The sequence below is a fragment of the Triticum urartu genome, chromosome 7A (genome assembly GCF_056163025.1).
Source record: "Triticum urartu cultivar PI428250 chromosome 7A, HENAU_Tu73, whole genome shotgun sequence".
Classification (NCBI taxonomy): Eukaryota; Viridiplantae; Streptophyta; class Magnoliopsida; order Poales; family Poaceae; genus Triticum; species Triticum urartu.
In genome coordinates, this window is record NC_141879.1 from 264469555 (window position 1) to 264496068 (window position 26514).

At 48.8% G+C, this 26514-nt stretch overlaps 1 protein-coding gene across 2 annotated transcripts; it reads right to left on the minus strand.

Moving 5' to 3' along the window:
* Positions 1-2871: 2871 nt before the first annotated feature.
* Positions 2872-5070, minus strand: LOC125522899 (uncharacterized). 2 transcript variants are annotated; one of them, XM_048687944.2, is made up of 5 exons: positions 4559-5070; positions 4412-4481; positions 3920-4026; positions 3271-3448; positions 2872-3173 (listed from the first exon to the last, which is right to left on the minus strand). In XM_048687944.2, coding segments are annotated over exons 1-5 (537 nt in total). In that variant the 5' UTR covers positions 4739-5070; the 3' UTR covers positions 2872-3171. The 2 variants fall into 2 exon arrangements, with proteins under 2 accessions (XP_048543901.1, XP_048543900.1); XM_048687943.2 differs by having other exon boundaries at positions 2872-3448.
* Between the last annotated feature and the right edge of the window lie 21444 nt (positions 5071-26514).

Genomic DNA, 26514 nt, shown 5'->3' on the forward strand with positions numbered 1-26514 from the left:
AATGCAATGGATGAAGAGTACTCCGCGCTTATGAGAAACAAGACTTGGCATCTTGTACCAGAACAGAGAGGTAAAAATATCATTGATTGTAAGTGGGTTTACAGAATCAAAAAAGGGCGGATGGCTCAATTGATAGGTATAAGGCACGTCTAGTTGCAAAAGGTTTTAAACAACGTTATGGTTTAGACTATAAAGATACTTTCAGACCTGTTGTTAAAGCTGCAACTATCAGACTTGTACTAGCTATTGTTGTGTCCAGAGGATGGAGTTTAAGGCAGCTACATGTTCAGAATGCGTTTTTGCATGGTGTTCTGGAAGAGGAGGTTTACATGAGACAACCACCTGGGTATGAAAATAAGAAAACACCTCACTATGTGTGCAAGCTTGACAAAGCTCTTTATGACCTGAAACAAGCACCAAGAGCATGGTACTCAAGGTTGAGCTCTCAGATAAGGCATCTTGGTTTTGTCACATCCAAGGCTGATACATCACTTTTCTTTTATAATAAGGCAACCACAGTTATATTTGTGCTGATTTACGTTGATGATATTATAGTTGCAAGTTCTTCACAAAATGCCACTAATGCTCTTCTGCGTGATCTAAGTTCAGAATTTGCTCTTAAGGATCTTGGTGATCTACACTTCTTCCTGGGTATTGAAGTTAAGAAGATTCAAGATGGCATAGTATTGAATCAAGAAAAATATGCTACTGAATTTGTAACTCGGATGGGAATGAAGGACTGTAAGCCGTCACCTACACCGTTATCTTCTTCAGAGAAACTTTCAGCTTTTGAAGGTGAACCTCTTAAAGAAGAAGAAAGCACAAGATACATGAGTACTGTTAGAGCTTTGCAACATTTGACATTGACAAGGCCAGATATATCATTTGCTGTTAATAAGGTTTGTTAGTATTTGCATGCACCTACTACTGCACACTGGACAACTGTTAAAAGGATTGTAAGATACATAAAGCATACTGCAAGTTTGGGTCTTCCGTTTAGACGCTCTAATTCAACTCTTGTTAGTGCTTTTTCTGATGCTGATTGGGCCGGCTGCAGTGATGATAGAAAATCAACAGGAGGCTTTGCAGTATTTTTTGGATCTAATCTTATTTCTTGGAGTGCCAGAAAGCAGGCAACTGTATCAAGGTCGAGTACAGAGGCTGAATACAAATCGTTGGCAAACGCAACTGTAGAGGTCATTTGGGTGGAATCCTTACTTACAGAATTAGGGATTAAGCAACATCGTGTGTCTTGTTTATGGTGTGATAATTTAGGAGCAACTTATTTGTCTGCCAATCCTATCTTTCATGCTAGAACCAAACACATTGAGATTGATTTTCATTTTGTACGAGAAAGAGTAGCAGACAAGAAGTTGGAGATACGTTTCATTCCATCCAAGGATTAGTTGGCAGACGGATTTACTAAGGCTCTTCCATCCAGGCCATTTGAGGAGTTCAAAAGAAATTTAAATCTAGGATAGTTTAGATTAAGGGAGGATGTTAGAATATTCAGTTTAATCTTATTGTAATCTAAACATGACTTATCTCTATTCCCTCCCGTATCTATCTTAGACTCCTTCTGTATCTCGGTCTCCTGATCGATAGCTGCATCCAAGCGATCGGCTGAAACCTGTATGCCACGGCAGGGGCTTTTTCTGTCGCTAGTCAATATATACCCAACACCGCTCTCCTCTAGGAGAGTAGGAACGCTTCCAAAGTTTACATCTCCGAACAGAGTTAAAGAGCTTGTCTTCTTGCCTGTAAAAAAGAACACTCCGTGTCCTGAAATGCTGCCAACCATGAGCACTGAGCCATTACTATGGTCTAGACTCTAGAGCGCACAAAAGCGCAACAGCAAGAACACTGAAGCTTCTTCTTCTTTCAAAAATCGCTATAAGAAAATGACCCGTTCGACATTGTTGGGTGCTGCTGCGCCCCATGTCCACGCCGACCATACTTCCGTCATCACGCCGAGAGCAAATGAAGGTAATCCACGCCATACTTTGGCGCGCGCCCGAGGAATCGACTGATCTCACGCACAAACCTGAAGCATTCGGTGACGAGTGATGACAGGGGCGGTACGTCGTCAACCGGCGGCAGGTGGCCCCCGGGCCAGGCTCACATGACCGAGGCCCACAATACAGTGGGTAGCCCGGCCCGGGGAGTGGGCCTGACCGCCTGCGTACATGATGCATGGAAGGTTCTTGAGTGAGGCACTGAGGCGCCATGATTCCCATGAACGAACCTTGAGGTTTCAGGCTCATGCGGTCATGATGATCGAAATCTCGATCTGCTTCCATTCAACACATGGTGGGTGTCCAAATCAAGGCAGGTCCAATCGAAGCCCATTTCGGCATCTGCTCCGGGCACGGGGCGCTCTCCTGATTGAAGATCCTTTTTTGGGGTGAAAAAGAGGAATACTGTCATGTGATGGAGTATATTATGCTATTCCCCGCCCTTCCCCCCGGATAGCGATACTGAAAGAAAAAGAAGACCTAAAGGATTAAGTAAGGAGGAATAATAATTAAAGTAAGAAACACAGGCTAGTGGAGCTTCTCTGAAAGATGTTTCGTCAAAAGAAGCAATCCTTGCTGGTGCGAGAGCGATGACATGTTCGTCAACAGTTCGGGCGAATCTGATCGGCCAATGAAGGGTAAGGGTTCAGCCATTTTCTAAGGGTCAGAACCTCCCATCACTTCAGAGAATTGGGTTAGCCGACTGTTGCGACATCAACATAGGGACAGGTCCAAAATTCCTCTTCGTTTTTCAGGAGATCTACCGTTTGATCCGAAACTTGCATGCTGGCTGTTTATGTGCATGGAATGGAGAAAGGACACTGATGCGTCATTGTCACCCAAGAAAATTATGCCAGACACAGAAAATGCAAAACCTACTATTGCACCACACTTCAGAAGGACATATGCAAATCCAAGAACCATGATCTCAAGTCAAGATCATCAAGCAGTATCTCTTAGAAGAAAACTAAGGTAGCGCCCCAGGTGGTGCATCGACCGATGCACACAACCGACCAGAGCATCACTCTCTATCTATAGTCACCGACCTGTTCCAGAATACAAGTCACACGCTATGAAGTTCATGAAATACTTGCAAAAGGCAGCGGCTCTAACTTCTTGATTGCGCACCATCCTAAGCTGTTTGCCGCCAAGATAGTCCTGTATGAAAAAAATGGAGGACTTTAAGCTCAGACTTGATCAGCAGTTGCAGGGAGGTAAACTCGACGGTAGCTCTTCGGCCCTAGCCTCTTCCTACAAGTAGGGCATTTCTTCTGGGCCTTGATGGCCGCCTTGATGCACTTCTCACAGAAGACATGGCCACAGCTCGTAGCGGACGGCAGCTCCATCTTGTTCAGGCACACCGGGCAAGTGAACGTCGGTTCCTTTGGAGAAGCATTGGCAGTTGGTCTACTGACTCGCACCGTGCTGTTTTGCTGTGAAGGTTAGAAAGGGTGAGCCTACGACATAGCCCATGTACAGCACAAAAGAATCACAATTCAACCAGAAATAAGGATGCGGTGTTTCAAAACAAAATTGAAGGTACAGGTTCAAAATTATCAATTGAGAGCATGTAATATTAGTAGTGCAGTGTTCAGAAGATGTTGGATATGGATCAAAGTTTCATGTCACTGGTTCCATTTCTGCTCAACAAATACATGGAAATATATATGTACACTCTAGTGCATTGCACAGTGCCCACCTGAATATTCTGAAAAGAGAGAAAGAGAGAGCAAAGCACGGCACAGATGTAGCATAATTATAGATGTTCCACTCTACCGGTTTGCTTAAGTTTAGTGGACAAAGATAGATGCCATATACCTTGAGAAAATAATACATACGCTTATTGTGGTAATCTGTAAAGCATAAAAACTTTAATTCACAAAACAAAAGAAGAAAATTAAAACCTGATTGCTGGATCTTTCTTCCCTGTCCGGAGAAAGGCATATAACAGGTGGAACCTTCCGCCTTTTGTTCCCACTGAGACAGCTAAATGTTCTTGCATCACCACAACCTTTAGTCGCAAGGAAAACATAATCTTTAGTCGCAAGGAAAACATAATCTTTAGTCGCAAGGAAAACATGGGATCAGATGCTGCCCAAATAAACGTCTTTATCAGTCTAATATTTATGACATCTTATTTATGCCTCCATTAGACTGAAGTTTGCTGTAACAATAAACTACAGAGCATGTGGAATAAAACACAGAGCATGTGGAATAAAAATCTGAAGTTCAGTTTCACACTTATCCCAAAGAAGAAATATGCGCCAATCGGAACATGAACATAAAAGGTAGAAGTAAATTGAACCAAGTACTCAATTTCTGCGGTAACTACTAACCCATGATTTGCAATTTAGCACTCGCAGTATTAAACTACTTGAGATCAGCAGTAAACTCACCTTCCTGATCAGCATCCGCCTCCAGATCCACAACAACCGCACGGCGCTTTATCTTAGCTCTCGACCTCCCCTATTAAAACAAAACATCATCTCAATGTCAAAATAAAATCATGGTGATTGAAACAAGGGGGCAGAGAGCAAACGCACCTCGTCGCCTAGCGCTTCGACGTCAATGGGCGAGGCCCGCGTGCCCGCTGTGTCCGGGGCCTCGTGCTGGCCGCCGCCGCCGCCATCACCGGCGATGGGAGATCGATCCAGGTCCACGACGGCTTCACCGGTAATGACGGAACCATCCTGTGCTCGCCTCCAAGCGCCAACCGTGCCCATCCCCTTTCGAAGCTGCTCACCAAATACCAATCGTAGTAAACCCTAATCCGTAGATGCGGATCTTGGTTTGCGGCGAGGTGGTCAGATGAGGCGATGCGTGGAGGGATAGTTTCTATGGGCGGGGGGATCGGGCTGGTCCGTGATTCCTGCTTGAAATCGGAGTGCGGCGGGCGGCCTGCGTAGATGGGGTTGCCGCCGCGCCTTCGCGGAGCGCCGCGCGACCTTTGTCGACTAATTAAGTTTCGCGTCCGAATTCGAGTAGTCGGATCGAGCGGGGGGACGGTTGCCATCTTCGTTCGGAACCGCGCGTGGTTTTTTCCGTTTCGCGCTTCCTTGTTCTGCTCGGCGGAGATTTTGTCCTGGGACCGCACGGCGGTGGGCTGAGATGGCGCAGTCAATCATCAAGGTTAGGCCCTGTTTGATTTCAAATAAGTCATCAATTTATAAATCGAAAAGTGTAAAAAGTGATTTATTTTGCCAAACGGACCTAACTTATAAGTCACCCCAACTTATAAATCATAAGTTGCTCCACCCCAACTTAAAACTTATAAGTCACCCCTTTTGCATGGGTCTCACCACCTTTACAAAAAAAAACAAGGTAGAAATGTATACTCAGGTGACTTATAAGTCAGGTGGTAACCAAACAGGCGTGACTTATAAGTCACTGATTTTAAGTCACCTGACTTATAAGTCAGGTGACTTATTCGAACCAAACAGGCCCTTATTAAGGACGTGTTTGGTTCCTGGTACGTTCAGGGGGGCAACTAGTTAACAAGCGCTTCTTCGGCAGCCTCGCAACGATCAGCGCCACTTGGCACGCTCTCAGTCATTCGCCACGTGTCGCGCTCTGGACGCTCCCTTTGAATTTTTTTTTCGCACGCGTTTTCGGCTTTTTAAACGATTTTTTTCGGGTTTTTTCGACGTTTTGGTTTTCCCCCGGTCTTTCTTAGCTTCTCGATAAAAAAAATTGAATTTTTTTTCGCGAAAAAACGCATTTTTTTCGTGAAAGTCACGGTTTTTCTTCCGCGGGAGGCACGGTTGTGCTTTAGCGAGAGTCACGGCCGTGCCTCTCGGAACGTTTTTTTCTGGGTTTTTTTCTTTCGCGAGAGTCACGGTTTTGCTTTCACGAGAGTCACGGCCGTGCCTCTCAGAAAGGGGAAAACAAAACGTCTTTTCTATTGTTTCTGTTCGTGAGAGTCACGGTTTTGCTTCCGCGAGAGGCACGGTTGTGCTTACGCGAAAGTCACGGCCGTGCCTCTCGGAAAGGGAAAAAATACGTGTTTTCTGTTTTTTTTCTTTCGCGAGAGTCACGGTTTTGCTTTCGCGAGAGGCACGGTTGTGCTTTCGCGAGAGTCACGGCCGTGCCTCTCAGAAACGGAAAAAACGTGTTTTCTGTTTTTTTCCTTACACGAGAGTCACGGTTTTGCTTCCACGAGAGGCACGGTTGTGATTTTGCGAGAGGCACGAGCGTGCCTCTTTCGGAAAGGGAAAAAACCGTGCTCCCGGTTCGGTTTTTTCGCCCGGTTTTTTCATTAAAAAAAAGTTCGTCAAAACCTATCAACATGGGATCTAGTTTTGAAAATCTCGACGCGAGGAATCCAATGGTGAAAACAGTTCGAGATTTGGATGCACGGTTTAAGAGATAAAACGTTTTGAATAAACGGATCTACGAAAAAAAGGAAAACTCCCTGGTTGCAACAAGTGGCGCGCTGCATGTGCGCCACTTGTCGCGACCTGGAAAAGTGGAGTGTTCTTTGCAACGAGTACTCCTTAATTAGTGATTTCGTACGTTCAGACTGCATTGCACGGGGGATGCGGGCTGAGTGTGGCCTGGTTGAGCCAATGCAAGAATGAACCAAGATTGGTGTTTGGTGAAACTGTACCATATAGTTGTACGAGGTGCAGATTCTTCTGAATGTCATTGAAATCAGAGAGAAACGGGGATCATTCGACGGCTCCAGAAGATGGGATCTCGCTTGCGGCGGCGCGAGGCAGCCTGACCCAGCGTGCGGCGGCAAGACCTGGTGTGGGGCGGCGCAAGATGACTGGATCCGGCGTGGACGACGAACGAGGACGGTGGCGGCGGCGCTTGACCAAGACGGTGGCGGCGGCGCTTGACCATGGACGGCGGCGACGACGCTTGATGGAGGCAAACGAGGCAACGGGGCTTGACGACGACGACAGGCGATGTGGAAGCGGAGCTCACCTCACCACGCGGCGCTTGATGGGGGGCCGGGCCGTCGCTTGACGAGATGCTCTGGCGGACGGCGGCGGTGCTTGGTCTGGACGCGAGACGGAGGGGAGAGGAAGAAAATCCAACCACCGAGCCTGCACGCGAGAAACGCAAGAAATCTGCGTTTTCGCTCAGCCTGGTTGCGAGGCCATTTTTGCATCCATCGGGCCAGGCCCAGTTAAGCATGCAGGGTGCCAAACATCTAGTATTTGCATGGTGGGTGCGAACCAGATGCAATACGAGAAACCAAACACGCCCTAAGAGCATCTCCACTCGTTGGCGCCCCATGATGTCTTTTTTTGCCGCTTGAAATCGGGTCGGCGGAATTTTAGGTTTGGGGAGGCAAAATTTCCCAACTGTCTCATCACCCAAGACGCATTTCGAGGACGTCTGGCGGCACCCCGTAGCTCGACACTGTCGAGGACGCCCGTTCACCGGCCCCTCCGCCATCTTGTCCTGCTGGTCGATGAGCGGGCGTCCCTGGACGCGCAGACGCAGCCCAATGCCACGGTGCCCATGGCGGCCATCGGCGCCGGGAGCACGCCGCTGCACTACGCGGCGTCCGGTGCTGCCAGGTGCTCGTGTCCCGCGGCGCCGACCGGATGGCCGCCAACTACAACGGCTGGCTCGCCGTGGACGTGGCCCGGATGTGGAAGTGCAACTGGCTGGAGCACGTGCTGGCGCTCAAGTCGCAGCTCCCCGTCCCCAAGTTCCCGCCCTCCGCCTACCTCTCCCTCCCGCTCCCCTCCCTCCTCGCCGTCGCTAGGGACTACGCTGTCGTCGGTGTCCCCGTTTCTTCGGGAAGGCCGTCGTCGCAGCCACCGCGCCCTCGAGTACGACCACCTGAGCATGAGCGGCATCAGCCTCCCATGCACGTGCGCGCGCTGCTAGGACTGGCACGGCAGCCCGGAGGATGACGAGGAGGAGAGTAGCACATGCCAGTCTTTCGGTCACCGAAGCTACGAGGGAGGCGGCTTGGACGGCCCGGAGGCCGCCATAGCTCCCATGTACTACGCCCCGTTCACCGGCCCCTCCACCATTGTCCGTCGCACGCTCCTTGGCGCGGGCCTTATGGCTGCGCACCACCAGCCCTCCGTCCTCGTGCCCTCCGTCCAGTTCCCTCCTCCACGCGAGCAGCTCTACGACGCGCCCGACCACCCAGACCGCGCGAGCGCGAGCCCCGCCCCAGCCATGTGCGCTCTCTGCTCCACGTCAGGCACGCGGGCCCCTCCCCGGCCATGTGTGCTTCGCTCCGGCTGCGCGAGCTCCCAGGTGAGGGAGGCGTCGGGGCTGCATCCTATACGGGAGACATGGGCGCCGCGCCATGGGGAGCTCCGGGACGAGAGCCATGGCAGCTGTGTGCGGTAGGTGGTGGAATGAAAAAGAGAGGAGAGAGGAGAGAGAAAAGAGAGAAATGAGAGGAGAGAGAGGGGCTGGCAAGTGGGCATGTGCATGTAAAAATCAAATGACGGCGTCCCAGCTGCCCCCAAGGGGGCTGGGTCTGGGATGGGTGTGCCGGCAGTAAATATCACCAAATCCGGCACAAAACGGGTTTCTGGGGGCCCGAGTGGGGCGTTTTTTGCCCGCCGGCGCCCAAAATGTGGCTTGGGGAACTTTTTGGGAGCGCGACTGGAGATGCTCTAACCTTTCAGGCCCTTGCCTTATTTTGCATAGTCTCTCAGATTCTGTAAAGAAATATTTGAGAGTACGCAAAAATGTGTATCATAGCTTTGGAGCAACTCTAACGCGCCTGACCTAAACGAACGATGATTTTATTCGCTTTTTGTCCATTTGGGTCGGTCTGACGGACACTCATGTCCGCTTTCGCGTTTGGGTCGGCACTTGCGCCCTACGCTGGTCCGACCCATTTTTAAGGTCGCATGAAAAAAAACATCGCAAACATTTTGAAAAATAAAAACGTTAATTAAACATTAATGCCGGCCACAAAGGCCGCCGAGAGTCCATGAGTCCACTTATACATTAATTAAAACATTAAATAAAACTAAAAACTACGAGGAGGCGCGCTGCCCTAGGCATCCTTGTCGTTGTCACCGGGGTCGGTGAGGTCAATAAGTGTCGACATCGGGCCAGCCCAGGGGAACGTCGTCGCCCAGGCTGTAGCGATGTCATACGCTGCTGTTTGTACCCCCGCCAGCTGGGCTGGGCCACTGCAGGCAAGGTGCTCCTCCTCCGCGCTCTAGCTGCTTAAGGTACTCACCCTCGCAGCGCTACTCGGCCAGCCTTTACTGACGCCATTGCTCGAGGTAGAGCTGCTCATGCGTCGGCGTCGCCCCAAACCTGATGGGTGGCACGCTGACCCACTTGCGCACCACCCCGTTCCATGAGTAGCTCTCCGGCTTGATGGGGGTCGGCGCCGGCTCGGCCTTGACGGAGGCCGGAGGCCATAATGGTGGCATGACGCAATCGCCGGCAGCAGAGAGCGTCATGGCCTCTGTCATGCACGCTTGGTACGCCGCCGCCTCCTCCTCCGCCTTGCATCGCTCGTCCTCCTCGCTTCCCTGGATGGCAGCCGCCAGCGCCGCCTGGAAGGCGGCCTCCGCCTCCTGGTCCTCGTCACGCACGACGAGGAACAACGGCGGGGAGCCATGCCGTGCGTCGCGGACGCCGCGCCTCATGGACTCTTCATGCTCGAACACGAACCAGACCTCCCAAGCGGGAGAGTCAGTTGCGTAGGCGGGCTCGCGACAATGCTCTGGCGTCAGCAGCTATCGTCGGTGTCGCACCTCCTCCGTGTTTGCCCGTGCCGACAGCGGCGCGCCACTAGCACTGGGATCCTCTCCAGATCCAAGTGCCAGTTGTGTGGCAGCGTCACGCCGGGATATGGGAGGGAGATGCAGTGCTCCCAGTGCCACTTCGCCTGGTGCACTGGGATGCTGATGCGCTACCGAGGCCGGCGGGAAGATGCCGGCGGAGGCGAGGTAGGCATGTGGGAAGGGCCGGCTGGGGCCTTCCCCTTGTTCTTGCCGGAGAAGAATCCCATGGTGGTGGCTAGGTTTTGTCGCCAACGGGGGAGCACAGGGGTGGCTAGATGGGGACAGGCGTCTGGATGAGGATGAGGATGTTGGAAATATGCCCTAGAGGCAATAATAAATTGGTTATTATCATATTTCCTTGTTCACGATAATCGTTTATTATCCATGCTAGAATTGTATTGATCGGAAACTCAAATACATGCGTGGATACATAGACAACAAGATGTCCCTAGTCAGCCTCTACCGGACTAGCTCGTTGATCAAAGATGGCTATGGTTTCCTAGCCATGGACATGAGTTGTCATTTCATAATGAGGTCACATCATTAGGAGAATGATGTGATGGACAAGACCCAAACTATAAACATGGCATATGATTGTATCAAGTTTATTGCTATCGTTTTCTGCATGTCAAGTATATGTTCCTATAACCATGAGATCATGCAACTCACTGACACCGGAGGAGTACCTTGCGTGTACCAAACATCGCAACATAATTGGATGACTATAAAGGTGATCTATAGGTATCTCCGAGGGTGTCTGTTGGGTTGGCATGGATCAAGACTGGGATTTGTCACTTCGTATGACGGAGAGGTATCTCAGGGCCTACTTGGTAATACAACATCACAATAAGCTTGCAAGCAATGTGTCTAATGGGTTAGCCACGAGATCTTGTATTACAGAATGAGTAAAGAGACTTGCCGGTAATGAGATTGAACTAGGTATGGAGATACCGACGATCGAATCTCGGGCAAGTAACATACTGATGGACAAATGGAACTACATACGGGATTAGCTGAATCCTTGATGAAAGGACATGCAGTGCCCCCATGTGTGGTTTTGGTAATTGATGACATTCTCTAAGGACTAATGGTTGCATTGATTTATATTTGAAGGATTTTTCCATAGGCATTCCTTGAAGTCCATGTGTTGGTTTCAAGGAGTTTATGTGTTGACCAAGGTGCTATTAAGGAATTATCCAAAGATTGGTCATGTGAGAATTGAGCTTATTGCAAGCATGTCTTGAAGAAGAAGATTGTGTGATCATTCATGCTAAGCTTCAAGGCATCATCCAAATGAAGAGAGTTGGAAAGGTTCAAGGTTGATCAAGACTAAGTCAAGAGTGACTCAAGTTGATAATCACACAAAGCGTAGAAGATATAGTGAGTGGGGGATCAAGTGATCTCATGGTTTGGTAAGCATTGTCCATTGCACTTTGTGTACTAACCCATGGTCTTTGTGAGAGTTCTATGTGGGGTTAGGTTTGCTTCCATGGGCTTGCGTCAAGAGGAAGATCACGTACAGCCCATGGAGGATGACATCAAATCAAGTTTGCGGTGTGCAAGTTCAAGTGGAGCATCACGAAGAGATCATACTTGAAGCTTGCCTCCCATTGTGGTGTCAATGGACTTGTGAAGGTGTGCCGAAGAGTGACTCATCCATAGTGGAGTATGGGGGAGCAATCAACTAGCCTTCATTGAGCCAACACAATCATGAAAGGTGGTCCAACTTGAGGGAGTCAAGATCATCATCATCTAGCACAAGTGGACTTCGTGCAAGGCAAAGGTTTTCCCTTGATAGGTTCTCTATTTTACCGGTCTCATGATGATAGTTTGGAGACCGGGTTATAGGATCGATTGTCGTACTATCAAGGGGGGCTCTCAAGTGAGTAGCTTGATCATATCGTTTGTAGAGAGCTCAAACCATTGCATGCTTGCATCATCTTTCTTGGTTCTTGTTTGGTTTTCTCCTTGTGATATTTGGAGCTTATCGTCATCTTCTTGACAAGCTCGAGTTCATCGAAAGCGGAGTTCACATGCTTCTTCTATTGCATTTTCGGTGTTGCAGGTTTTATCGATATTATTCGAGGAAGGGTTCTCACCATTTTATTATGGGCATTTTCTAATTTGCTTGTTATTGTTATTTATGTCAAGATTGTTTTAGCCCTTTTCGTTAGCTTTTCAACAAACTTGGTTTCGTTGAATTCTGAGTCCGTTTGCAGAAGCTGTGTCAGTTTTAGTATCCTTAAAAAGGCTGCACCGGTACTCCCGCTCATGGGAGCGGTACTACCGCCTGGAGGGGATGTAATTTTTTACTACCGCTCTTGGGAGGGTACTATCGCTTGGAGCGGTACTACCACAGCTACTTCCGTGGCTACTTCTTCTCCGAACCAAAAACTCGTCTTAAGTCCAGTGGTGGTAGGCACGGATGTATTTTTTTTAGTACCGCTCGCAAGCAGTAGTACCGCTACCCTCAGCGGTAGTACCGCTACCCCTAGCGGTGGTACCGTAAGGACAAGCGGTAGTACCGCTCCGACGGTTCTATCGGCCCTTTGCCTCCTCTATGTTGTTTTTCAAAGGGTTTCCACCGCCCTAGCGGTAGTACCGCTCCCATGAGCGGTAGTACCGCTCTGTGCGGGCTGTGAGCATAACAGTTGGATTTTTCCCCACCTATCAAAGGGGGTCTTCTTCCCCAATGAACCTTATCCTTGGATCTTGTGTTCTTCCCCCATTGTTGACCTTCTTCGAGGTTTCTATCTCTCAATCCCTCCATGGTTTCTTGCTAGTTTTTTGGGGGAAAGAGAGAGGAGATCTAGATCCGCATTTCCACCAATCACTTTCTCCTCTATGTGAGGGGAACCCCTTGGATCTAGATCTTGGAGTTCTTGGTGTTCTCTTTCTTGTTCTTCCTCTCATTTCCCTCCCTAGCATTAGTTGCTTTGGTGGGATTTGAGAGATAAGGACTTGGGCACTCTGTGTGCCCTTGCCATTGCATTTGGTGCATCGGTTTGAGTTCTCCACGGTGATACGTGGAAGTTACAAGTTGAGAAGCTTATTACTCTTGTGTGCTTGGTACCCTTGAGCTTGTTTCTATTGGGTGCTTGGGCGCCCTAGACGGTTGGTGGTGTTCGGAGCTCCATCATTGTGGTGTAAAGCTCCGGGCAAGCGTCGGGGTCTCCAATTAGGTTGTGGAGATCACCCCGAGCAATTTGACGGGTTCCGGTGACCGCCCCCAAGGGTTGCCAAAGTTACGGGTTCGGTGACCGCCCCAAGGGTTTCCATTTGTACGGGTTCGGTGGCCGCTCTCAAGGGTCCCTTAGTGGAATCACGACATCTTGCATTGTGCGAGGGCGTGAGGAGATTACGGTGGCCCTAGTGGCTTCTTGGGGAGCATTGTGCCTCCACACCGCTCCAAACGGAGATTAGCATCCGCAAGGGCGGGAACCTCGGGATACATCATCGTCTCCGCGTGCCTCATTTATCTCTTACCCGAGCCCTTTACTTATGCACTTTACTTTGTGATAGCCATATTGTTTCTTGTCATATATCTTGCTATCACTTAGTTGTTTATTTTGCTTAGCATAAGTTGTTGGTGCACATAGGTGAGCCTAGTTGTTGTAGGTTTTGTTCTTGACAAATTAACTGCTAGGTTTATTCCGCATTTTTTCAAGCCTAAACCGTAATTATTTTAAAGCGCCTATTCACCCCCCTCTAGGGGACATCCATGATCTTTCACTTGACATCGAGGTTTGACCGATAAAGATCTTCGTAGAATATGTTGTTGGGAAATGTTTCATGGAAAACAAAAAAAATTCTACGCACACGCAATGATCTATCCATGGAGATGCATAACAACGAGGGGGGAGTGTGTCTACGTACCCTCATAGACCGTAAGCGGAAGCGTTTCACAAGGCGGTTGATGTAGTCGAACTTTCTTCGCGCTCCACCGATCAAATACCGAACGTAGGACACATCCGAGTTGTGCACACGTTCAACTCGGTGACGTCCCTCGCCTTCTTGATCCAGCAAGGTGTCGAAGTAGTAGATGAGTTCCGTCAGCACGACGGCATGGTGACGGTGATGGTGAAGTGATCCTCACAGGGCTTCGCCTAAGCACCGCGAAAATATGACCGGGGGTGTAAACTGTGGAGGGGGGCACCGCACACGGCTAAGAATAGATGTTGTGTGTTCTAGGAGCCCCCTTCCCCACATATATATAGGTGGGAGGGGAGGAGAGGCAGCCAGGGGGCGCCCCAAGTAGGATCTGAATCCTACTGGGGTTTCCCCAAGTGGCGCCCCCTTTCCTTTTTCCACCGGAGAAGAAAGGAAGGGGGAAGAAGAGAAGGAAGGAGGGGCTGAACCCCCTCTTCTCCTTCTCCTATTCGGCCACCAGCCATAGGGGGGCGTGCCACCCCTTGTGGGCTGGGGTTCTCCCCTCTCATGGCCCATATGGCCCATATATTCCCCTGGGGGTTCCAGTAACCCCCCGGTACTCCGATAAATACCTGATACATTCCAGAACACTTCTTGTGTCCGAATACTATCGCATATATATATATATATATATATCAATATTTACCTCTCGACCATTTCGAGACTCCTCGTCATGTGTGTGATCTCATCCGGGACTCCAAACAACATTCGGTCACCAAATCACATAACTCACATAATACAATATCGTCATCGAATGTTAAGCATGCGGACCCCACGGGTTCGAGAACTATGTAGACATGACCGAGACACCTCTTCGATCAATAACCAATAGCAGAACCTGGATGCTCATATTGGCTCCTACATATTCTATGACGATCTTTATTAGTTGAACCATTATGACAACATACGTTATTCCCTTTGTCTATCGGTATGTTACTTGGCCGAGATTTGATCGTCGGTATCTTCATACCTAGTTCAGTATTGTTACCGGAAAGTCTCTTTACTCGTTCCGTAATACATCACCTCGTGACCAACTCCGTAGTCGTTTGCTTGCTAGCTTATGATGTGTATTACCGAGAGGGCCCAGGGATACCTCTCCGAAACTCGGAGTGACAAATCCTAATCTCGATATATGCCAACTCAACAAACACCTTTGGAGATACCTGTAGAGCATCTTTATAATCACCCAGTTACGTTGTGATGTTTGATAGCACACAAGGTATTCCTCCGGTATCTGGGAGTTGCATAATCTCATAGTCGAAGGAATATGTATTTGACATGAAGAAAGCAATAGCAATAAACTGAACGGTCATTATGCTAAGCTAACGGATGGGTCTTGTCCATCACATCATTCTCCTAATGATATGATCCCGTTATCAAATGACAACACATGTCCATGGTTAGGAAACCTTAACCATCTTTGATCAACGAGCTAGTCTAGTAGAGGCTTACTAGGGACACATTATTTGTTTATGTATTCACACATGTATTTAGGTTTACGATCAATACAATTCTAGCATGAATAATAAACCTTTATCATGAATAAGTAAATATAAAATAACAACTTTATTATTGCCTCTAGGGCATATTTCCTTCAGTCTCCCACTTGCACTAGAGTCAATAATCTAGTTCACATCACCATGTGATTTAACACCCATAGTTCAAATCGCCATGTGACCAAAAACCAAAGAGTTTACTGGAGTCAATAATCTAGTTCACATCGCCATGTGATTAACACCCAAAGAGTACTAAGGTGTGATCATGTTTTTCTTGTTAGAGAAGTTTAGTCAACGGGTCTGCCACATTCAGATCCGTATGTATATTTGCAAATTTCTATGTCAACAATACTCTGCAAGGAGCTACTCTAGCTAATTGCTCCCACTTTCATTACTTATCTAGGTTGAGACTCAAAGTCATCTGAATTAATGTTAAAGCTTGCATCGACGTAACTCTTTATGACGAACTCTTTCCATAACCGAGAAATATTTCCTTGGTCCTTTTTAAGGTACCTAAGGATAATTTTGACCGTTGTCCAGTGATCTACTCCTGGGTCACCATTGTACCCCCTTGCCAAACTCATGGCAAGGCACACGGTAGGTCTGGTACACAACATGGCATACTTTATAAAATCTATGCCTGAGGCAAAGGGAATTGTTGGGGAACGCAGTATTTCAAATTTTTTACCTACGATCACGCAAGATCTATCTAGGAGATGCATAGCAACGAGCGGGGAGAGTGTGTCCACGTACCATGGTAGACCGAAAGCGGAAGCGTTTAGTAACTCAATTGATGTAGTTGAACATCTTAGCGATCCAACCGATCCAAGCACCGAGCATACGACACCTCCGCGTTCAGCACGCGTTCAGCTCGATGACGTCCCTCGAACTGTTGATCCAGTTGAGGCCGGGGGAGAGTTCCGTCCGCACAACGGCGTGGCGACGGTGATGATGAAGTTACCGGAGCAGGGCTTCGCCTAAGCACTACGACGATATGACTGAGGTGTGTAACTGTGGAGGGGGGCACCGCACACGGCTAAGAGAAGACTTGGTGTACCTTTGGGGTGCCCCCTCCCACGTATATAAAGGGAGGAGGAGAGATGGCCAGCCCAAGGGGGCGCCATGGGGGGAGTCCTACTTGGACTCCCGGTCCAAGTAGGATTCGGCTCCCCCCTTTCCTATTCCCACTAGGAGAAGGAGGGAAGGAGGAGGAGGAGGAGGAGAGAAGGAAAAGGGGGCCGCCCCCCAACCCTAGTCCAATTCGGTTTTGGCTTGGGGGTGCACGCCACCACCTGGACACCGCCTCCTCTCTCCACTAGGGCCCATGAAGGCCCATTAACTCCCCCGGGGGGAGGGTCCGGTAACCCCCCGTACTCCAGAAAATGCCCGAACCTTTTTGAAACCATTCCGTTGTCCAAACATAACCTTCCAATATATCAATCTTTATGTCTCGACCATTTCGAGACTCCATGTCATGTCCATGATCTCATCCGGGACTCCGAACAAACTTCGGTTCATCAAATCACATAACTCACAATACAAATCGTCATCGAAGGTTAAGCGTGCGGACCCTACGGGTTCGAGAACTATGCAGACATGACCGAGACACATCTCCGGTCAATAACCAATAGCGGAACTTGGATGCTCATATTTGGCTCCTACATATTCTACTAAGATCTTTATCGGTCAAACCGCATAACAACATACGTTGTTCCCTTTGTCATCGGTATGTTACTTGCCCGAGATTCGATCGTCGGTATCATCATACCTAGTTCAATCTCGTTACCGGCAAGTCTCTTTACTCGTTCCATAATGCATCATCCTGTGGCTAACTCATTAGACACATTGCTTGCAAGGCTCATATTGATGTGCATTATCGAGAAGGCCCAGAGATACCTCTCCGATACACGGAGTGACAAATCCTAATCTCGATCTATGCCAACTCAACAAACACCATCGTAGACACCTGTAGAGCATCTTTATAATCACCCAGTTACGTTGTGATGTTCGATAGCACACAAGGTGTTCCTACGGTATTCGGGAGTTGCATAATCTCATAGTCAGAGGAACATGTATAACTCATGAAGAAAGCAATATCAATAAAACTAAACGATCATAATGATATGCTAACAGATGGGTCTTGTCCATCACATCATTCTCTAATGATGTGATCCCGTTTCATCAAATGACAACACATGTCTATGGCTAGGAAACATAACCATCTTTGATTAACGAGCTAGTCAAGTAGAGGCATACTAGGGACACTCTATTTGTCTATGTATCCACACATGCATTAAGTTTCCGGTTAATACAATTCTAGCATGAATAATAAACATTTATCATGATATAAGGAAATATAAAATAAAAACTTTATTATTGCCTCTAGGGCATATTTCCTTCGGTTTCCCACTTGCACTAGAGTCAATAATCTAGTTCACATCGTCATGTGATTTAACACCAATAGTTCACATCTTTATGTGATTAGTTCACATCTCCATGTGACTAATACCCAAAGTGTTTACTAGAGTCAATAATCTAGTTCACATCGCTATGTGATTAACACCCAAAGAGTGATCATGTTTTGCTTTGTGAGAGAAGTTTAGTCAATGGGTCTGACATATTCAGAGCCGTATGTATTTTGCAAATTGTCTATGTCTACAATGCTCTGCATGGAGCTACTCTAGCTAATCGCTCCCACTTTCAATATGTATCCAGATTGGGACTTAGAGTCATCTGGATCAGTGTCAAAGCTTGCATCGACGTAACCCTTTACGACGAACTCTTTGTCACCTCCATAACCGAGAAACATATCCTTATTCCACTAAGGATAATTTTGACCGTTATCCAGTGATCCACTCCTGGATCACTATTGTACCCTCTTGACAAACTCATGGTGAGGTACACAATAGGTCTGGTATACAACATAACATGCTTTATAGAACCTATGACTGAGGCATAGGGAATGACTTTCATTCTCTTTTTTATCTGTCGTGGTCAGGTTTTGAGTCTTACTCAACTTCACACCTTGCAATACAGGCAAGAAATCCTTCTTCGACTGTTCCATTCTGAACTACATCAAAATCTTGTCAAGGTATGTACTCATTGAAAAATCTTATCAAGCGTCTTCATCTATCTCTATAGATCTTGATGCCCAATATGTAAGCAGCTTCACCGAGGTCTTTCATTGAAAAAATTCTTATTCAAGTACCCTTTTATGCTATCCAGAAAATTCTACATCATTTCTGATCAACAATATGTCATTCACATATACTTATCAGAAAGGTTGTAGTGCTCCCACTCACTTTCTTGTAAATACAGGCTTCTCCAAAAGTCTGTATAAAACCATATGCTTTGATCACACTATCAAAGTGTATATTCCAACTCCGAGAGGCTTGCACCAGTCCATAAATGGATCGCTCGAGCTTGCACACTTTGTTAGCACCTTTAGGATTGACAAAACCTTCTGGTTGCATCATATACAACTCTTCTTTTAAGAAATCCATTAAGGAATGCAGTTTTGACATTCATTTGCCAGATTTCATAAAATGTGGCAATTGCTAACATGATTCAGACATACTTAAGCATCGCTACGAGTGAGAAAATCTTATCGTAGTCAACACCTTGAATTTGTCAAAAACCTTTTGCGACAAGTCAAGCTTTGTAGATAGTAACACTACCATCATCGTCTGTCTTCCTCTTGAAGATCCATTTATTCTCTATGGCTTGCCAATCATCGGGCAAGTCCACCAGTGTCCACACTTTGTTCTCATACATGGATTCTATCTCAGATTTCATGGCCTCAAGCCATCTGTCGGAATCTAGGCTCATCATCGCTTCCTCATAGTTCGTAGATTCATCATGGTCTAGTAACATGACTTCCAGAACAAGATTACCGTACCACTCTGGTGCGGATCATACTCTCGTTAACCTACAAGGTTCGGTAGTAACTTGATCTAAAGTTTCATGATCATCATCATTAACTTCCTCACTGTCGGTGTCAAAACCGGCGGATCTCGGGTAGGGGGTCCCGAACTGTGCGTCTAGGCCGGATGGTAACAGGAGGCAGGGGACACAATGTTTTACCCAGGTTTGGGCCCTCTTAATGGAGGTAAAACCCTACGTCCTGCTTGATTAATATTGATGATATGGGTAGTACAAGAGTAGATCTACCATGAGATCAGATAGGCTAAACCCTAGAAGCTAGCCTATGGTATGATTGTATGTTGTCCTACGGACTAAAACCCTCCGGTTTATATAGACACCGGAGAGGGTTAGGGTTACACAAGGTCGTTTACAAAGGAGGAGATATCCATATCCGTATTGCCTAGCTTGCCTTCCACGCCAAGTAGAGTCCTATCCGGACACGAGACGAAGTCTTCAATCTTGTATCTTCATAGTCTAACAGTCCGACCAAAGGATATAATCCGGCTGTCCGGAGACCGCCTAATCCAGGACTCCCTCAGTAGCCCCTGAACCAGGCTTCAATGACGATGAGTCCGGCGCGCAGTAATGTCTTCGACATTGCAAGGCGGGTTCCTCCTCCGAATACATCACAGAAGAATTTGAATACGAGGATAGTGTCCGACCCTGCAACATAAGTTCCACATACTTCCGTAGAGAGAATAATATTTTCGCAAATCTAATTTGCTGACTTTTTTTGACAGTATGGCGTTATGTCATGGCCCGGTGATTATTCAAACCGTTTCCTTTAACTAGCCCCGCACATAACGCGAGGCAGTTTTTCGACACGTCTTGTCAAAGCAGAGATCGTGTCCCCTTATTATGGGATTCTCATCAATACGGGCGTGGGTAACCCAACCGCGCCATCGATTACGGCGCTTGGGGGATAAGCGAGTTTTACCAGGCAAGTGGGGACGCTTAGTTTCATCCGCCCATATAAAGGGATAAGGATTCACCTTTCTATCCACGCCTTCTTCCTCCTTTGCTCATCTGTCTTCGCACACTCGAGCTCTAGCGCCCAAGTCCGCACTTCCCACCTCAACCTTCTCCAACCATGTCCAGAGCGGGTGGCAGGTGGATGGTCTCCTCCGTCACAGATGGAGATATCAAGAAGCTGAGGAGAGTCAGATACCTGCCCGACGACATCGCGCACCGGCTCCCAGATGAGGGGCAGCTCATCCCCACCCCCAGGCCCCATGAGAGGGTAGTGTTCCTCACCCATTTCCTCCGTGGACTGGGATTCCCTCTCCACCCATTCGTCCGAGGGCTCATGTTCTATTACGGCCTGGATTTCCACGATCTGGCCCCGAACTTCATCCTCAACATCTCGGCGTTTATCGTTGTGTGCGAGGCCTTCCTCCGCATCAAGCCCCACTTCGGCTTATGGTTGAAGACCTTCAATGTCAAGCCAAAGGTTGTGGGCGGCCGCCAGGCGGAGTGCGGAGGCGCCATGGTGGGCAAGATGCCCAACGTAACATGGCTCGAGGGATCCTTTGTGGAAACCATAAAGGGGTGTCAATCGGGGTGGTTCTACATCACCGAGCCACGCGACCCTGCATGGGCAGCGGCCCTCGAGTTCTGATCTGGCATCCCCACGCGGCTCACCTCCTGGAAAGAGAAGGGCCTGTCCTGGGGTAGTTCGGGAGAGCTGACCGGACTCGAAACATGTATTCAGAACATGGTGAACAAGAAGCTCAAACTCGTCAACGTGGTCCAGGTCATGCTCCACCGCCGGATCCTCCCGTGCCAACAACGGGAGTTCAACTTGTGGGAGTTCGACCCGGCGCAGCACCGAACTCTGAACAGGCTCTTTGACACAACTCACGAAGATGCCTGGAGGGTGCTGTTCAAAAGCACCGAGGTCCCCCCTCCCATTACTGAGGATCGCGGATTCAGCGTGAAGCTCCAAGCCAGTGCGGTGAGCTGCTTTACCTTTCACAGGATACTTATTTTTTATAGATTGACTCCATGCGGGATCTAAACTCCCGTACCTTTGACAGGACTGGTAGGAGACGGCCGGACAGATCGACTGTCCAGCTCCTTTGCCCGAAGGCCCAGCAGACGCTCTCCTGGCGAAGATGCTGACTCCGGCTCCTTATATGGTGCCGGAGAAGACCAAGAAGGCCAAGGGAACCCGAAAGAGTTCCCGACGCCAGGCGTCGTCGGACTCACCGTCCGATGATTCTGCGGCGCACTCCTCCCCCGAAGACGAGGAAGAAGAAGATGCTCCCCTCCGGCTGGGGGAGATAAGAAAAGGAAGGCCGCCCCAACATGGGGGGCGAAGGGTCCAAGAAGGGAAGGACCCTCCTTCCGGACAGTTCCACCGCCGCCGACGAAGGCGAAGATGAGTGGTTGCCCAGGGCCAAGCCCCTGGGGAGATCGTAAGTATTCGGATACCAGAGTAACTCATAGCATTCCTTTGTCGCACTACTTTCCCTAACGCCGAACATAATTATGCAAGCCGCCACGAGCCAGTATCGATGTATCATCGAACGGCTCCTTGGGCTCGTCGGACATGGATAGCGATCCAGTCCCGACCGCCACCTCCCCTCATCCTGCCGACGACGCCGAGGTGCTATCTCAAGAGGCACCGGATCGAGGGGAGACAGTCCCGGAGGCGCCTCAAGGAAACCTTTCGGACTCTGGGAGCCGAGGGTATGGGGCCCCTGAGAGCTCCGAGTTCGGCCCTCAGCCGAACACCGCGCCGGAACCTCCAGTGGTTCCGAGCTCGGGCAGGCGGCCTCCTACTAAGAGGGGCAAGACGCCTGTGCCGGTGACCTCTGTCCATCTAGAGGCGCCAGACAATCTGCTAGAAGCGCTTCGCAGCGCTTCCATCGACGAGGAGCACCGTACTATTATGAGTGAGGTGGTCCAGAAGGTTCAGTCCGCCAAGAGCGGGTTGACTGAAGCCTATGTCAGCCTTCTAACAGGCTTTGAGGTAAGTGTTTTAAAATGTAGTAGAAATATTACCGCATAGACAGTAGCCCCTGATGCTTTGTTCGGTGTTCACAAAGAAAAGCCGAACAGAGGATCAAATAATATCGCAGGAGTCTAATATAAGTATGTCAATATGCATATGCAGGCTTCGCTGCTAGCGTCCGCCGCACTGACTGCAGAGGTCGCCGTACTAAAGCAGGACCTCGAGGGGTCCAGGAAAGAGCTCGTCCTTGTCAAGAGGCAGCTCGAGGAGAACAAGGGTAAGTAATACCCTGTCTATAGATATGTATATATAAAAGAAGACGCGATTGCAAAATGACAGGATCATCGTATATTCGCCAGGGGCCACGACCGAGGTGGCGACCCTAAAGCAAGCACTAACCAAGGCTGAAGATAATGCGGCCAAGGAGCGCACCGAGTGAGAGAAGCACGAGGATCGGGTGGGCGAGGTGCAGCAAGAGCTCCAGGCTCTCGTGGCGAAGCACGAGGCGTTGGAGCTTGACTCAAAGATGTGGGAGTCTGAGCTTGACACGGCCCTCGAGAGCGCAAAAAGTGCCAATGCCGAAGCCCAAAGGGCCCTCCAGGAGATCGACGCAATGAAGAAGATAGCGGCGGGTAAGGCTTTCTATATGCAAAGCAAGCATGTAAAAGTAAATTACCAATTACTTACCCGAATCCGGAGCTCTCCAGGAGCATTCACAGATTTGCCCCGCAGCGTGTCCGATGCCGCACAATTTTACCAGGCCGAGGATGGAAGCTCAATGAAGAAGCTATTCTGGTCTCAGTATGCTGAGGCCGAACACCCGGTGCCAATGAGCGACCAGCTAAAGCAGATGGTCGAGCTACATAAGGCGGCCGATCGGGCCATGAAGGGCTTTATAGTCCGGCTGTGGCCTGGCGACGCCCTTCCGAACAGCTGCTTCGGCCTGGTGAGGCGGCTTGTGGATGCCTGCCCGCGGCTGGAGGTCGTCAAGTGATCTATCTGCATTGAAGGTGCACGCCGGTCTTTCGCCCGTGTGAAATTGCAGTGGGTCAAGCTAGACGCCGTGAAGCTGATCAAGGAGGGGCCGCCGGAGGGCAAGGAGCACCGCCACCCCGAGATGTACTACGAGGGTGTTCTGCCGGGTGCCTGTCTCATAGCGGACGAGTGTTCAAAAGATGCAATATTTGAGTGAGACTTGCTCATTTTATCTTGTATTTATGAAAACTTGTTTCATATGCGCTATGCAACGCTTGTTTGAATTTAAAATATTACCTTCTGTTTGGCTGTTTATCCAATCTGAGAGATGGCTAGTCCTCGGCTTCTGCCCCCATGCCACGAGTGCTGGGGTGTTCGGGATAAATCTGAGCACTCTTGTTCCCATGTTTGGGTCCTTCGAGGGAGGTGCTCAGCACAACGAACAAGGCAACCGGACTAATAATGCTTTATCACTCTCACTTAGCCATAGAATTCTATAATTTTAAATTTCGGCGAAGCCCCTGGTATTCAGAAGGCCGAATTTGGGGTGCGATATACGCCTTTAAGCCGGACAGGGCCGGCCCCTCGCTCTAAGCAGCATAAGTATTTAGGGACTCGAAAACCTCGTCGAACAGCGACCAGTCTCTCGCCTTATCATGACAGTCAATTTTAGCTTTCTCTACTGAGGTGCTGAAACCAACAGAACCGGGGCACAATCGCATTAGTTCTCCTAGCGCTACCTTAGTCGATAGAGCGGAACGTAAGGTACCAAAACATAGGAGCCGGGCAAACCCAACATTTGACCAAAGACATGATTCGGAGCTGATGCATATAATGCTATAAGTTCGGGGTGTCGCACTTGTGAAAGTGTTCGGACTTTTCACACCGTATTGTGGGGTACGTAAGCCCCTGGTGTATTGGCCGTACCAAAGTGTACGGTTGCAAGGCGTCATTAATGAACACACACACACATATATATATATGTATATATATATATATGTAGGGCTGGACTATTCTGTTACCGGTAACAGAATATTATTCTATTACCCTCGCCCCCTATAAGGCGCGATGCGTCCACGACCGACCCAGCCCCAATCCGACTCGCTTCCTACCGCCGGAGGCAGCCATCGCGGGCGAGCGAGCGATGGCGGCAGCCGGAGCGAGGGATCCCGCGGCGCCGTGATCCATCGTCGCCGGATCCATCGTTGGGGTCGTGATCCATCATCCAGCCCGAGGCGGGGATCCGCCGCCGCCTCCTTGTTCCTTCTGTCGCCGGATCCATCGTCGGGGTCGTCATCCCCGCCTCCCGCCTCCCTCCGTCGCCGGATCCATCATTGGGGTCGTGATCCCCGCCTCCTGTCTTGCTTCGCTCCGCCGCAGGATCCATCGACAGGGCCGTGATCCCCGCCTCCTGCCTCCCTCTGTTGCCGGATCCATCATCGGAGTCGTCATCCCCGCCTCCTGCCTCCCTCCGTTGCCTGTTCTCCTTCTCCGGGGCAGTTATCCCCGCAAGGTGCTTCCTCTACGAACCTCTTCACCAGACGTCCACCACAAGCAGGTGCTGCGTCAATGGTGCCACCTCGCAAGAACATGCCAGTAAGACGCCCACGAGAGGTAGAAGAAGAAGACAGTACACTGGAGGTAATGTCTTCTCCCCACGTTTGTGTCACTCCATCAGTTCGTCAGTCCTGCTATGAAGAAGAACCCGATGGTACATTGCAAATGCTAGCATCAGTTCATTGACACCCCTGCCACTTGATGCACGATTAGGATGTCGAGGTTACTATCAGTGCATCTAATATGCTATCTTCAGTTCAAGTTAAAAAAATAACACATATGCGTCAGTCCAGGTATAGTGACAAGGTTCAGCTACCGCTAAGAGTTGTATGTTGTTATTCCTAAGAGTACAAGTCATGTAATTGCGTCAGTTCGAACGAGTAACAAAACTGTTACCAAAAAAAATATAAAATTGCTACACAATAAGTTCAGTGATACATAAGCTAGCAGTACTTGTAATGTATATGCATTGATGCACGATTAGGATGTCGAGGTTACTGTTAGTGCATCTAATATGCTATCTTCAGTTCAAGTTAAAAAAATAGCACATATGCGTCAGTCCAGGTAGATAGTGACGAGAGAGTGCCATAGCTACACAGTAAGTTCAATGATACATAAACTTGGAGTACTTCTAGTGTAGTTGCATAAGTTATAGAAGAACAAAGGAGAAGTCATGCATGAGTTCAATGTCCAGTTTACAAAACAGTGCTAAAAAACAGTACATCAGTACATCCGTGTTTGAACATGAATGTTCATCAGTTCGACTGAAAACGAAACCAGATTAATCCCAAAAACTTTCGAATGTTGTTTGCAGAAGCATGCAAGGCGGCGCACGCAGCAAGCATTTCATGAGCAAAACAGATATGGGGCACCACTTGGTTGGGTAACACCAGAAATACCGCCTGGATATTTCAACAGTACAGGCAGATTTGAAGATACACCGCAATCATCAGAAGCACGGACAGGTCCTTCTATACAGCAAACAACAATGTCTGGGAATGCAAGCTTTGCCGCTACTGGGTTGCAACTAGGCCAACAATATCACCAACAACAAATGTTTTCCTTCCCCAGCGCATGCAAAAAGCCAAGGACAAGAAGGCTTCCACCAGTCGCTCCGTCAACATCAATCATCCGTGCTGCAAAAGTAGTTGCGACGGGAAGACCACGGCAAAAAGACAGAAATTTTGGCCACTCTAGCAGGTTCAAAACTACAAGATATGAGCCATATAGACAGGATCAACATCACAATGAATCTGAGGAGAGACGTCCATACAACGAGAGACTGAGATCTTCGTCATTGTTGCTCCCTCCAAGAGATGCATTGCTGCATGTGCCAAGGGTGACACCACCGGCGCCCATAAACCAGGGAGAACAACAAACACCAGAGGCAGCACAGAGCTATACACATGTAAGTATCCATATAGAAAAAAAAATACAAGCACAGTCCATACCGTGGTGCTGTGACCACCCCATCTAACGTTTTTGTTTTGTCACTGTTGTGTGCAGCCACCTGACATTGAAGCTTATGTTCTGCCAAGGCTAGAGATGAGGTTTGAAACTTTTGAAGAAACTAAGAACTTCTACAACGTATATGCATAGCACGCTGGTTTTGCTATCAGGGAAGGCCCCAAGTTTAAGACCAGAGCCTACCTTTATTGCACGTGCCATGGAGTTTATGAATCAAAGGTGTGTGAAGCAAATAGACAGCGTAACAAGACGACAGCCAGAACTAACTGCGGGGCTAAAATGAGGCTGAAGAAGGAAAAGGATGGAACATTTGTCGTAAAAGAGATAGTCTGGGAACACAACCACAGGCTACAGCTCACCGCAGAAATGCTTGTCTTCTTGCACTCCCACAAAAACTTTGACAAAACAATCTTGGAGTACGTCAAGTACCTGCAGTTCAAAGGCATTGAACACGCGCAAATCAT